General features: G+C 37.9%; 1 protein-coding gene across 4 annotated transcripts in view; it reads right to left on the reverse strand.

The window, feature by feature from the left end:
• The window catches only part of DNAAF11 (dynein axonemal assembly factor 11), a 103,382-nt gene that overhangs the window by 26,139 nt on the left and 61,780 nt on the right, over window positions 1-15,463 (reverse strand). For 2 of the 4 annotated variants that reach the window (XM_058444416.1, XM_058444417.1), the window contains exon 10: window positions 14,043-14,142. In XM_058444416.1, coding sequence (XP_058300399.1) covers window positions 14,043-14,142 — 100 coding nt within the window. Of the gene's footprint in view, window positions 1-7,635; window positions 7,738-14,042; window positions 14,143-15,463 lie in introns of those variants that run through there. The other 2 variants (XM_058444418.1, XM_058444419.1) reach the window with 2 other exon arrangements.

The following is a 15,463-nucleotide window of genomic DNA, read 5'->3' on the forward strand; positions in this document are numbered from 1 at the left end:
ATGACATGACACATCTATTTATTAAATTATGACCTTGGGAAATATATATAACCTCAGCAAGCCTCATTAAATAATCTGGATAATAAAAATCCTTAGGTTACAGGGTTATTGCAGAAAGTGAGTTGTTTAAACTGTTTATCACAGAGCATACACAATTTTTGCTAAATAGTCATAATTGTAGATATATGAATGTAGGTGGTAAAGTCTTTCAGGGCAGGGGCCAAGCCAATTTCATTTTTCGATTCATAAAATGTATAGCACAGTACCTCCCAGACTGAAGGTATATAAAATGTGTTCAGTTTGTGCAGTGGGTATACATGTAAAAACCCTAAGTATAAATCCTGTAGTTAGCCATTATCTCTTTAAATATTATCTCTGCTAGAAATAAAGATGTTCTTTGAAACCAATGAGAACAAAGACACAACATACCAGAATCTCTGGGACACATTTAAAGCAGTGTGTAGAGGGAAATTTATAGCACTGAATGCCCACAAGAGAAAGCAGGAAGATCTAAAATTGACACCCTAACATCACAATTAAAAGAACTAGAGAAGCAAGAGCAAACACATTCAAAAGCTAGCAGAAGGCGAGAAATAACTAAGATCAGAGCAGAACTGAAGGAGACAGAAACACAAAAAACCCTTCAAAAAATCAATGAATTCAGGAGCCGGTTTTTTGAAAAGATCAACAACATTGATAGACCACTAGCAACACAAATACAGAAGAAAAGAGAGAAGAATCAAATAGACGCAATAAAAAATGATAAAGGGGATATCACCACCGATCCCACAGAAATACAAACTACCATAAGAGAATACTATAAACACCTCTACGCAAATAAACTAGAAAATCTAGAAGAAATGGATAAATTCCTGGACATATACACCATCCCAAGACTAAACCAGGAAGAAGTTGAATCCCTGAATAGACCAGTAACAGGCTCTGAAATTGAGGCAATAATTAATAGCTTACCAACCAAAAAAAGTCCAGGACCAGACAGATTCACAGCCAAATTCTACCAGAGGTACAAAGAGGAGCTAGTACCATTCCTTCTGAAACTATTCCAATCAATAGAAAAAGAGCGAATCCTCCCTAACTCACTTTATGAGGCCAGCATCATCCTGATACCAAAGCCTGGCAGAGACACAACAAAAAAAGAGAGCTTCAGGCAAATATCCCTGATGAACATCGGTGCAAAAATCCTCAGTAAAATACTAGCAAACCGAATCCAGCAGCACATCAAAAAGCTTATCCACCATGATCAAGTGGGCTTCATCCCTGGGATGTAAGGCTGGTTCAACATATGCAAATCAATAAACGTAATCCAGCATATAAACAGAACCAAAGACAAAAACCACATGATTGTCTCAATAGATGCAGAAAAGGCCTTTGACAACATTCAACAGCCCTTCATGCTAAAAACTCTGAATAAATTAGGTATTGATGGGACGTATCTCAAAATAATAAGAGCTATTTATGACAAACCCACAGCCAATATCACACTGAATGGGCAAAAACTGGAAGCATTCCCTTTGAAAACTGGCACAAGACAGGGATGCCCTCTCTCACCACTCCTTCAACATAGTGTTGGAAGTTCTAGCCAGGGCAATCAGGCAGGAGAAAGAAATAAAGGGTATTCAATTAGGAAAAGAGGAAGTCAATTGTCCCTGTATGCAGATGACATGATTGTGTATGTAGAAAACCCCATTATCTCAGCCCAAAATCTCCTTAAGCTGATAAGCAACTGCAGCAAAGTCTCAGGATACAAAATCAATGTGCAAAAATCACAAGCATTCCTATACACCAATAACAGATGACAAACAGAGAGCCAAATCATGAGTGAACTCCCACTGGCAATTGCTTCAAAGAGAATAAAATACCTATGAATCCAACTTACAAGGGATGTGAAGGATCTCTTCAAGGAGAACTACAAACCACTGCTCAGTGAAATAAAAGAGGACACAAATGAATGGAAGAACATTCCATGCTCATGGATAGGAAGAATCAATATTGTGAAAATGGCCATACTGCCAAAGGTAATTTATAGATTCAATGCCATCCCCATTCAAGCTACCAATGACTTTCTTCACAGAATTGGAAAAAACTACTTTAAAGTTCATATGGAACCAAAAAAGGCCCTCATTGCCAAGACAATCCTAAACAAAAAGAACGAAGCTGGAGGCATCACGCTACCTGACTTCAAACTATACTACAGGGCTATAGTAACCAAAACAGCATGGTAGTGGTACCAAAACAGAGACATAGATCAATGGAACAGAACAGAGGCCTCAGAAATAACACCATGCATCTACAACCATCTGATCTTTCAAAAACCTGACAAAAACAAGAAATGGGGAAAGGATTCCCTATTTAATAAATGGTGCTGGGAAAACTGGCTAGCCATATGTAGAAAGCTGACACTGGATCCCTTCCTTACACCTTAACAAAAATTAATTCAAGATGGATTAAAGACTTAAATGTTAGACCTAAAACCACAAAAACCCTAGAAGAAAACCTAGGCAATACCATTCAAGACATAGGCATGGGCAAGGACTTCATGTCTAAAACACCAAAAGCAATGGCAATAAAGGCCAAAATTGACAAATGGGATCTAATTAAACTAAAGAGCTTCTGCACAGCAAAAGAAACTACCATCAGAGTGAACAGGTAACCTACAGAATGGGAGAAAAGTTTTGCAATCTACTCATCTGACAAAGGGCTAATATCCAGAATCTACAAAGAACTTAAACAAATTTACAAGAAAAAAAACAAACAACCCCATCAAAAAGTGGGCAAAGGATATGAACAGACACTTCTCAAAAGAATACATTTATGCAGCCAACAGACACATGAAAAAATGCTCATCATCACTGGCCATCAGAGAAATGCAAATCAAAACCACAATGAGATACCATCTCACACCAGTTAGAATGGCGATCATTAAAAAGTCAGGAAACAACAGGTGCTGGAGAGGACGTGGAGAAATAGGAACACTTTTACACTGTTGGTAGGACTGTAAACTAGTTCAACCATTGTGGAAGACAGTGTGGTGATTCCTCAAGGATCTAGAACCAGAAATACCATTTGACCCAGCCATCCCATTACTGGGTATATACCCAAAGGATTATAAATCATGCTGCTACAAAGACACATGCACATGTATGTTTATTGCGGCACTATTCACAATAGCAAAGACTTGGAACCAACCCAAATATCCATCAATGATAGAATGGATTAAGAAAATGTGACACATATACACCATGGAATACTATGCAGCCATAAAAAAGATGAGTTCATGTCCTTTGTAGGGACATGAATGAAGCTGGAAACCATCATTCTCAGCAAACTATCACAAGGACAAAAAACCAAACACCGCATGTTCTCACTCATAGGTGGGAATTGAACAATGAGAACATTTGGACACAGGAAGGGGAATGTCACATACTGGGGCCTGTCATGGGGTGCGGGGAGGGTGGAGGGATAGCATTAGGAGATATACCTAATGTAAATGATGAGTTAATGGGTGCAGCACACCAACATGGTGCATATATACATATGTAACAAACCCGCACGTTGTGCACATGTGCCCTAGAACTTAAAGTATAATAATAATAATAATAATGAACTATCTCTGCTAAATTCTTCCTTTATTCTCCATATGACTCTAACTAAACATGTTAGACCTTCTCACTCTATTCTACATGTTCTTTTTCTTTTTTTGAGATGGAGTCTCGCTGTCACCCAGGCTGGAGTGCAGTGGCGCGATCTCAGCTCACTGCAAGCTCTGCCTCCCGGGTTCACACCATTCTCCTGCCTCAGCCTCCTGAGTAGCTGGGATTACAGGCACCCGCCACCGCGCCCAGCTATTTTTTTGTATTTTTAGTAGAGATGGGGTTTCACCGTGGTCTCGATCTCCTGACCTCGTGATCCACCCGCCTCGGCCTCCCAAAGTGCTGGGATTATAGGCGTGAGCCACCGCACCCGGCCTATTCTACATGTTCTTACTGTCTTTGTTAATATTTTCTTTCTCTATGCTTCATTCTGGATCTTATCTTCTTACTTTCCAGTGTAGCAGTGCTGTCTTCAGCTATGTCTAATCTGCTGTTAAATCTACTCATTAAATTTTAAATTTATCATATTTCGATTCTAAAAAATGTTTATTTCATTCTTTTTCAAGTATTAAACCACTTTTGTATTTTCTGTTTCCTTATAAAACATTTCATGCTTGACTACTGCCTCCTAACATAATCAGCATCAACATCAATGTCACTACCACCCCACAACAGGGAGCAGCCATCCACCAAGGATCCTCAGGAGCTGGTGTAAAAATGTCCCAGTTCCATCGCCCCTTATGCAGGGTTGTGCTGAGGTATGTGTTTAGCACTGTCTTACAGAGTTTTCCCACCAGGGAAGCTGGTTTAACACAGAACTATCTATTGGCCACCTTCCCTTCCAGCATTCCCATACTTCCCAAATAAACTACTTTACAGCAATCCCTATGCAAATTTCTTCTTCTGAAAGACATCAAATTAAAACAGTGTTTTACAGTCTGTTTCTAACAATTTAATGCCTACAGCAACTGTGGGACCCTCAAGGTTGCCCTCAAGGAAGAAGAGCAACAACCTGCCATAATCAAATTCCAAAACTAGACTGGGTTTCTACTGAATCCTACTCATGTCCCCGTGTGTATCTAGTTTATCTTTGCATACTGGATACTTAATTTGAAATATATATATATATATACACACACACACAGCACACATACATACATATGCGTGTATGTTTGTAATATATATAATTTGAGCCTGCCTCTTCTAGAAAGAATTTTCACTGGGTTTGCCAGGCATGTGTGGGTGTTACTTATCCGAGACAACCTTCACTCAAGCTCAAGTCCAAGTTAGATAGTGTGAAGACAGGCTGTGAGGCCTTCTGATGATTGGTTTACATCTTATTCACCTTACTCAGAGGTTACAATCCTTCAGAATCACACCCCAAAGTGAGAGCGATTTATTAGAGTCCCCTTTTTGGCAGGTTCTGGACATTAGCTGTTTTCTTCCCACCTGTGTGGTCATTGAAGGATTCTTTTTGTTCAGAGGACAGTGGCTATTCACTATCTTGGTAGGTATTGGTACTATTAAGATGTTTTTAAAATATGTAGTCCATCTTCTTGTCAGTGTGATTGTTGTTCTTTATGACTTGGTTGGCCATTAGCAGATGACAGAGCTCTAGAGGTATTATGAGAAGATGGTAGTATGTAGGAAGGAGTACAAATAGAGAAGAACAGAGGTCTCAGAATTGAATTCTTGCACACACCAACTTGCAGAAGCCTAGGTATAAGAAACAACCAGCAGTGAAGGACCTGGTGGCAAAGGACTCCAGCAGACAGAAGTATCTGGTGGCAGAGTGAAAGCCGTGTATTGAAAGCCAAGTGAGCAAGGATTTAAACATGGAGGAATTGCATAAGGGGTAAAAAGCCTACTAAAAGGTTAAATAAGAGGAGGACAAGGGATGATCACTAGATTTAGTAATCTGGAGGTTACTGGAGACATCAAAGAGAGATGTTTTAGTGGGAGGGGGGGTGTGGGGAGGAGATAATGCCTAATTAGAGTTGATTTGAGAGATAATGAGAAAAGATTTGAAACAGCAAATAGAGGCGTCTTTTTTAAGTTTTGCAATAAAGTGGACCAGGGCAGTAAATAGAGGGGGATGTTTTTATTTTGTTCTGTCTTTGTTTTTTAAGAGGGGAGACCTTTCAGAATGTTTTCTAATGTAAGATTCAGAGACGTGACATTCAAAGAAAAAGTATAGAGAGCAGAGAACTGCCAAAGGCGGGGGCGGAGTGGGGAGTCTTTTAAAAGCAAGTGGAAATAGGATCCAATACACATCTAGAGGGATTGCATACACCACAGACAGTTCATTAGGAAGAATTAGGAAGGAAGGAAGGCCAGGTTGCACTAGGGGATATAAATGCAGGTAGGTTGGTAGCCATTATGGTTGAAGTTTGTGGAAATTATCTTTTGAGGCTTCCACTTTTTTCAGTTAGAAATTTCAGGAATGAGCTTCAGTTGGAAGTTTTATAAATGAGCTGAGAATGAGAAATAAAAGAGCAGAAGTATGGATGAACAAGAAAACCTAGCAAGATGCCCAGGCAACACTATAGACCCACTTGACAATCAGAATAAAAGTGCATTTGTGTTGGGTGTATCACAAGTATATTTGAGCAGAGAAAAAGTGCTGTGGAATGTGTGCAACTAATAAGGAGGAGGTTGGTTTGAGATTGTGTTTTTTAGAAGTATGGTCTGTATTATCGACCTTAATATGTGATCTTCACTTCTTATGCTCAGTATAAACAGAATTAAGTAAGATATTCACCAACTGAAGTGGTAAATATATTTTGCTGTTCAGTTCACATGGCAGCTTCCTTAATCTCAGTTAATTATTCTGAAGAAACACCCAAAGGAAATCATGAAGCATATTCTTGGAGTGTTCCTGTAACTTGTCATTTAAGAATTGAGATGGCAGTTTAATTTAATGACTTGATGCAAGTGAACAAGCCTCTCAGTGCATGCAAAATTCCAGTTAAATTTTAAGGTGGACTGTGGTAAAATCATATGCTAGATATCCTCAGGATGATGATGAAAAGATTATGTACATAGAACTTAGTTTGATTACACATTTTAAAGAAGTTGGAATGAAGGCCAGACATAAACTCTTAGAAAATGTGATGAGGAATAACCCCAACCAAAATAGAAACTAAAATCATACATATAATATCTATAAATAAACTTAGGACATGTGTAGCAACTATAGAGAGAAAACTACCAACAAAGAAAATCTTCTAATGGACATAAAATAAGAGTAATAACGGAGAAACACATTATTGAATATCCAATTTTGATCATGTAAATACACCAATTCATTCCTATTACAATCTATAAATTCAATGCAATCTTAGTAATTATAAAATATTAGCTAGTAGCAATAATATGCATTACTAGCAATGAATAATATTAACAGTAAACATTAATGTAGTGTGTATTATGTCCCAAGCGCTGTCCTAGGTACTTTATATTCATTTGCATAATCCTCAAAACAACCTTTTGAGGCCTATTTTACTACTGATATCATTTTATGAATGAGGAATCTGAGGCACAGAGAGATGAATAATTTGCCAAGGTCACACAGTTGCTGAGTGAAGCATCAGAATTTAACTCAGGTTCTCTGCCTCCAGAGCCCATTCCCTTAATCATTTCTTCCCATTGCCTCTAAATCCATGGCAATAAAAATTCCAATGGTCTTTTCAGAGGCGGAATTTGAGAAACTCATTTTAAAGTTAACCCAGAATGATACATGTGGAAAAATAATCAGGAAATAGTTGAGAGGGAGAGTAGTTAAGGGGAGATGCATGTTATAAATATTAAAATGTATTTTAAAGATACATTTAAGGTATTCACTCATTCAACAAAAATTTATTGAAGACCTACTGTTTGCCAGGCTCTGTTCTAGGTGCCATTGACAAAGACAGAAAACACTCCCTGTTCTCATGAAGCTTAAATTCTTTTTGGGGAATATAGAAAAAGAAATAAACAATTAAATAGTTAGACTGTACAGCAGGAACGGGAGATTTAGAATGCAGCAGGAACAGGGGATACAGAATACTGAGATTGGGAGGAGGATGTTTTGTAAATATGGGTATCAGGAAGGGCTTCAGTGATGTAATGACACATGAGCAGCAACCTGAAAGAGATCAGAAAGCAAATTATGAGGACATCTGGGGGAAGGACATTCTGGCAGAAAGAACAGCAAGTGCAAGAGTCCTGAAGCAGAAAGATGCTTTTCATGTTTGTGAAATAGCAAGGAAGCCAATGTGGCTGCAATGACTGGAAGGAAGTGGTAGAAGATGATGTCAGGGAGATAATGGAGTCGGGGGGACAGGTTATCGGGGACTCTGCCTTTAACTCTGAATAAAATGGGAAGAGTGACTTGGTCTGATTTACATATACAGTCATGTGTCACATAATGGCATTTCCAACGACAATGGACCACATATACAATGGTGGTCCCATAAGATTATAATGGATCTGAAAAATTCCTATTGCCTACTGACACTGTAAGTATCTTAATGTTGTAGAACAATGAATTACTCGCATATTTGTGGTGATCCTGGCATAAACAAACCTACTGCACTGCCAGTTGTATAAAAGTATAGCATATACAATTATGTCCAGTACATAATGCTTGATAGTGATGATAAACGACTGTTACTGGTTTATATGTTTAATTGTTCTATACTTTCTATCATTATATTAGAGTGTGCTCCCTCTACTTATATTAAAAAAAAAAATGTTGTCCCTGAAGACCTTCCCATGAGATAAGATGTGGAGGCAGAGGACAGTGATACTGATGATCCTGACGCTGTGTAGGCCTAGGCTAATGTATGTGTTTGAGTCTTTAACAAAAAATTTAAAAAAGTAAACAAATAAAATAAAATATTAAACAATTTTTATTTTTCGAGACAGGGTCTTGCTCTGTCATCAAGGCTGGAGTGCAGTGGCGCAATCAATGCAGCCTCGATGTAGCCTCTGGACCTCCTAGGCTCAATGTAGCCTCTACCTCCCAGGTTCAAGCCATCCTTCTGCCTTAGCCTCCTGAGTAGCTGGGACTAGAGGCACGAGCCACAGTTCCTGGCTAACTTTTATTTCTATTTTTGTAGAAATTGGGCTTCACTATGTTGCCCAGGCTGGTCTCAGGCTCCTGGGCTCCTGCCCCAATCTTCCAAAGTGCTGGGATTATAGGCATGAGCCATTGCATCTGGCCAAAAATTTTTAGAAATAGCAAAAAGCATATAGAATATGAGTATAAAGAAAGGAAATTTTTTTATAGCTGTATAATGTATTTGTGTTGTAAGCTAAGTATTATTATTCTCAGAGTCAAAACTTAGGAAGAAAACTACAAAGCTTATGAAGTAAAAATGTTACAGTAAGCTAATTTATTGTTGAAGAAAGAAACACTTTAAAAAATAAATTTAGTGTAGCCTAAGGGTACAGTGTTTATGAAGCCACAGTAGTGTATAGTCACCCTGGACCTTCCCATTTACTCATCACTCACTTGCCGACTCACCCAGAGCAACTTCCAGTCCTGCAGGCTCCGTTCCTGGTAAGTGCTCTATGCAGGTGTACCATTTTTTATGATTCTCCCATTGCTGGATGCTATCTTTATGAGATGGCCAGAGTACACCTCTTCTACTACCTCACTTGCCACTTCTAGCCTAGACAGTCACCCCTGTTAAAATGGTAGAGGAAGTACAGTGACAGCTGACTTTCTGGGAAATGTGATACCCACAAGGTAAGATATACAGATGGCAAATGGAGACAAAAGTCCGGCCGTATACTAGGGACTGTGATATTTGTGTATTACAGCAATCTGGAGTATGCCATCGACCCTCTGGTGAGTGTTGGGAAGCACCTAGGATTGCAGAGCTAGCACAAAGTGAAACCTCTTGGAACAAGAGGCTGAGCTGGGAACATCCACCGACATGGCAGCAACACAAAACATAGCCATGACCCACATGACAGGGAAAAGACGAAGTGATGAAACTTGCCTATTGGTCAGTACCCAGAGTGTATAGATCCAGCCTCATTTAGGAGTAAGAAAAGAGAAAAATATTAATTTGACATCATGAAAAAATGCTGAGTGAAGTATCTAATGTGAAATATCATAGAGACTTGTGGATTCAATGACAAATGTTGTGTCCCTAGAAAATGTATACAAAGATTATCATTGAATTCACATGATACAGTCATCCTATGCATAGGAAACACTAGGTCAGCCCTCCACTGTATTCTTTACAAATGCTGACACAAACAGGGAACTACTAAACATCAAATCTAATATTTTAAAAATTGGTTTAGAGTATCCAAATATTAAAAACTACTAAAGACTATTCTAGAAGTATTAAATATCACTTAACATGTTGACAATACTATACTATGAATGAATTGAAATTGTACCTAAGTGTCTATGTGATCCTTTTTTTTTTTAGGTGAACTAATGCATTTGTCTTTATTATTTAAACCACTTTGAGTAAGGGGTTTCTGTTACTTAAAGCCAAAGGCATTCTAATTATACGGTGTTCTTTTTTTCAAGTTGGTAAATTTTATGTTACGTGTTTTATTTTATTTTATTTTATTTTTCCATAGGTTTTTGGGGAACAGATGGTATTTGGTTACATGAGTAAGTTCTTTAGTGGTGATTTGTAAGATGAAGGTACACCCATCACCCAAGCAATATATACTGAACCTAATTTGTAATATTTGATCCCTCATCCTCTTGCCACCCTTTCCCCCTGAGTCCCCAAAGTCCACTGTAACCTTCTTATGCCTTTGCATCCTCATAGTTCCCACTTATGAGTGAGAACATATGATGTTTAGTTTTCTATTCCTGAGTTACTTCACTTAGAATAATAGTCTCCAATCCCATCCAGGCTGCTGCAAATGCCATTAATTCAATTCATTCCTTTTTATGGCTGAGTAGTATTCCATAATATATATAAATATGTGTGTGTGTGTTTATACAGTTTATACACTCATTGACTGATGGGCATTTAGGCTGGTTCCACATTTTTGCAATAGCTAATTGTGCTGCTATAAATGTGTGTGTAGGTATATTTTTGTATAATAAATTCTTTTCCTCTGGGTAGGTACCCAGTAGTGGGATTGCTGGATCAAATGGTAGCTCTACTTTTAGCTCTTTAAGGAATCTCCACACTGTTTTCCACAGTGGTTATACTAGTTTCCATTCCCACCAGCAGTGTAGAAGTGCTCTTGTTCTTTTTCACGGCATCCATACCAACGTCTATATTTTAAATATTTTTGATAATGGCCTTTCTTGTGGGAATAAGGTAGTATCACATTGTGGCTTTAATTTGCATTTCCCTGATTATTAGTGACGTTGAGCATTTTTTCATGTTTGTTGGCAATCTGTATATCTTCTTTTGAGAAGTCTCTATTCATGTCCTTAGCCCACTTTTTCATAGGATCGTTTGCTTTTTTCTTGCTAATTTATTTAAGTTCTTTGTAGATTCTGGATATTAGTCCCTTGTCAGATGCATAGATTATGAAGTTTTTATTTAAGGAATAAATGTTATTGTGTATGTTTATGGTATACAACATGATGTTATGGGATACACATAGTAATAAAAAAGCTACTATACTGAAGTAAATTAAAATATCCATCTTCTCTCAGAGCTACTCATCATTTTTCTTTTTGTGGCAAGAGTGAGCAGCTAAACTTACTCATTTAGCACGAATCCCAAATACAGTACAATTTTATGACCCATAATTATCATCTTGTACATTCCATCTCTAGACTTGTTCACCCTCCATACCTGCTACTTTGTACCCTCTGACCTCCCCATTTACTTCCTGCATCCACCATCCCCTTCATCACTGGTAACCACTGTTTTGTTCTCTATCTCTGTATATTTGAATTTATTTTTAATATTCCATATATAAATGACATCAAGCAATATTTCTCTTTCTGTGTCTAGCTTGATTCACTTGGCATAATATCCAGGTTCATTCACGTCGTGGCAAATGGCAAAATCTCACTCTCTTTAGGGCTGAATGATATTTTATCATATTAAATGGTCACACACACACACGCACACATATCACAGTTTCTTCATCAACTTGTCTGATGATGGAGAAATGTTGATTCTTACCGTATGTTTCATAACTCCAAGAATTTCCCTCAGTAATTATAACGCAGGTCAGACTCACACAATTCCACAGTAAGTTCATAAGTCCAGACTAATATAGAATAGTTCCATGGATTAAACTTTGGTACTTAAAATGTTTCGATCGATAATAATCAGAAAGATGTTAATTTTCAGAAATATACATTTTTAATATTAAGTATAAATGAAATTAGAATTTTTTTAACTTTTGGTGGTTTTTAAGATCTGCTGTTGTTTGAGGTTCATACCTCAAACAACACAGTCCTTGCAAAGAACTACTTATGGATGAAAAAGATGACAAATTTTCAGCAAGAAATTATTCCCCAAAGTTTGTTTTTACTATCTACCTTTTAAAAGGAATAATGATAGAAAACGATGAACTTATACATCAATATGACTTTAACATAGTAGTCGAAAATCTTAAAAAATATATCCCTCAAGGGAAAATATTATTCATAATTTATTAGTGAGGAGAATAGAACTATTCCTAGTCCATACATATATAAATTATTTCATCTCCAATGAAGCATTTCTAAAATGCTTTTTCCTCAATAAGCCATTTCTTATTATTTTCATGTGTTTTTGATGTGAAAAATTTAGACAGATGAAAAACATAAAGGAAAAGGGGAAAAGAATGCTGCAGTTGTTTAAGACTCATAAACAGTGACGGTAGAGCTTTTCTCATCAATTGCTTGGCACCCTGCAAAAGATACACCAATCATCTGTCTTGATTTCCCTTTAGGAATTAGCAGAGTCTCTATTTAATCTTTGGCTTTCCAGTTAGAAGTTTCACACAGACACAAAAACAACAGGCTGCTAACCATAGTGTTATATAAATGTCTATATCAAAGTACTAGGTAATTAACTTACCTCTTAGATTTCCCTATATTCTGGTTACTATAGAAGCATTTCTTTAATTTGTTGTAGTCATCAAGAACAATACAATTCTTACAGTTGTGTTTGTTATTTTATTACTTGACAACAAATTGTATTTGCTATTTTATTGCCTCCGAGTAAAAATACATAATTGATTACCTATAATGAATCCGTTGGAAATTGGCTACAGGAAATGCAGAATTATCAAATTATTACAGAAATCTTTTTGGTTAATCAAGTTTGTACTCTTCATAGCTGACATTCCCTCATTCTACTCTTTTTCCTCATCAGCAGAACCCAATTTTGACTGGTTTATCTACTCTTCCCCTTTGAAATCTAAATGACTTGGGCAAAGTTGACCCTACCCCTAGCTTATGGGATGAGGTGTGATTAATAGAAACCAATCAAAATACTCCTTGTTGTCTGTGGGGAACTGGTTCCAGGACATCCCTTGGACACCAAAATCTTCAGATGCTCAAGTCTCCAATAAAAAATGGCATAGTATTTGTATATAACCCACACACATCTGTACACTTTAAATCACCTCCAGATTACTTACAACACCTAATACAATGTAAATATTATGTAAGTAGTTATTATACTGTATTGTCTCAGGAATCAAGAAAAAAAAAGCCTGTACATGTTCAGTACAGACACACTCCTTTTCCTGAATATTTCTGATCCCCAGTTGGTTGAATCCATGGATGCTGAACCCATGGAAGGCTGATCGTACTACCATCTTTTTGGCTAGAGATTGGTTTTAATGGTTCAGGATTATGCTAATCAAGACTTCATGGGCTCTTCAGCTGAACTGACCTAATGAGTTCAGAGGAACTTCTGTTTCATTGTGATGGGAGAGATTCTCTGTGTTTCTTTCTCTGATCCTCTGTCTTTTTATCTCATGCAAGATAGGAACATGAAAGTATGCTGCCCAAGTCACTGCTAGTGCACATCTTATGGAAGAAAACCAGTCTGAGGACAGAGTTGACATATCAGAAAGATCCTGACCCAATGTTCATGGACCCCCTACTCTCCACCTTCTCCTATCTTGATACAAGAAATGAACCATTTATTTATGATAAAAGCTAGTTTTATTTTGGGTTTCTGCAGCTTACAGCAGGAAATATCCCAACTCATTCATATGGCCTGTAATGATGAATCCAAGTTCTTTCTGTGGACAAATTAATTTTTCTAAGTTTAATTTCCTTAAGTTCTTTCAGGGAAGGATAAACTACCTTAGGCCCCAAACGCATCCCAGTCTGAGTTCTTTGTTCTCACAGACCTTTGTTCTCCTACCTCAGCTGCTGTGAGATTTCCTGGTGCTCCCAACTAAAACGTACTTTAATCAGAAGTCATCATTAGTCCTGACAGGTCAAGTTCCTTCAGGAACCCTCATATCCAGACTTGAAATTGACCCAAATGACATGACCTACCTTGGGCATGCAGATGACCAAATGACCCGTTGTCTGAGATCTTTTAGCAGAACTACTATCGGGTTTCACTTCTGCAGGAAGGACAAGCTGAAATGGCTGAAAATAAGTAGAAAGTATCACTGAGAGCAAGGACGTTACATGAGAGGGTTACTGCAAGGGGCATTTTCATTACAAATGCAAGATACACCATTCAATTAAGAAATGTGCTTAAGCTTATTAAAAATATTTATATGAGCTATGCTTTCTTTTTTTTTTTTTTTTTTTTTGAGACGGAGTCTCGCTCTGTCGCCCAGGCTGGAGTGCAGTGACGCAATCTCGGCTCACTGCAAGCTCCGCCTCCCAGGTTCACGCCATTCTCCTGCCTCAGCCTCTCCGAGTAGCTGGGACTACAGGCGCCCGCCACCACGCCCGGCTAATTTTTTTGTATTTTTTTTAGTAGAGATGGGGTTTCACCGTGGTCTCGATCTCCTGACCTCGTGATCCACCCGCCTCGGCCTCCCACAGTGCTGGGATTACAAGCGTGAGCCACCGCGCCCGGCCTATATGAGCTATGCTTTCTATGCACAAACTATTTTACCTATTTTAACAAGTAGTCTAAAGAACAGTTATCAATCACAAACCACTGTTTGTGCTCATGGGTTCATGAATGACTAAAAAGTAATTTATAGAGAAAACCTTGTCAAAAAACCATCAACATATTTCCATTTAAAAATTTTTAAGCTAATCTTCAAGCCCATATTAGCCCAAATTAGCAAAAAATGGTATTTTAGAAATAATAAAATTATAGTTGTTATGAATGAAATCATTGACAACTTAGAATGGGTGTGCTATTTAATTTCATGCATAGGCTCCCACACATATGATTATGTTATTAGTTTTGAAAAAAGTGTAACACAATAGACACAGGTTTAAAATATTAATGATATCCAACTACATATGGTCAGCAGCCATTCCCACCTTATACCACTCCCATGATATAAAACCGTGTGCTAAAAAATAGCACTGTGTTTGGTTTCCCTTTTTCTATTTTGTTTTGTTTTATTTTTGTTTGTTTATTTATTTATTTATTTATTTTTGAGTCAGAGTCTCGCTCCAGTAGCCCAGGCTGGAGTGCAATGGGGTGATCTTGACTCACTGCAACCTCTGCCTCCCAGGTTCAAGCAATTCTCCTGTTTCAGTCTCCCGAGGAGCTGGGATTACGGGCATGAGCCACCATGCCTGGCTAATTTTGTAGTTTTAGTAGAGACAGGATTTCACCATGTTGGCCAGACTAGTCTCCAGCTCCTGACCTCAGGTGATCCGCCCTCCTTAGCCTCCCAAAGTGCTGGGATTACAGGCATGAGCCACTGCACCCGGGCCCTTTTTCTATTTTAATAACACTTAAAATAATTTGAGGCACCACAGCTTAGTTCAAAGC

The sequence above is a fragment of the Hylobates moloch genome, unplaced genomic scaffold (assembly GCF_009828535.3).
Source record: "Hylobates moloch isolate HMO894 unplaced genomic scaffold, HMol_V3 SCAFFOLD_9, whole genome shotgun sequence".
Classification (NCBI taxonomy): Eukaryota; Metazoa; Chordata; class Mammalia; order Primates; family Hylobatidae; genus Hylobates; species Hylobates moloch.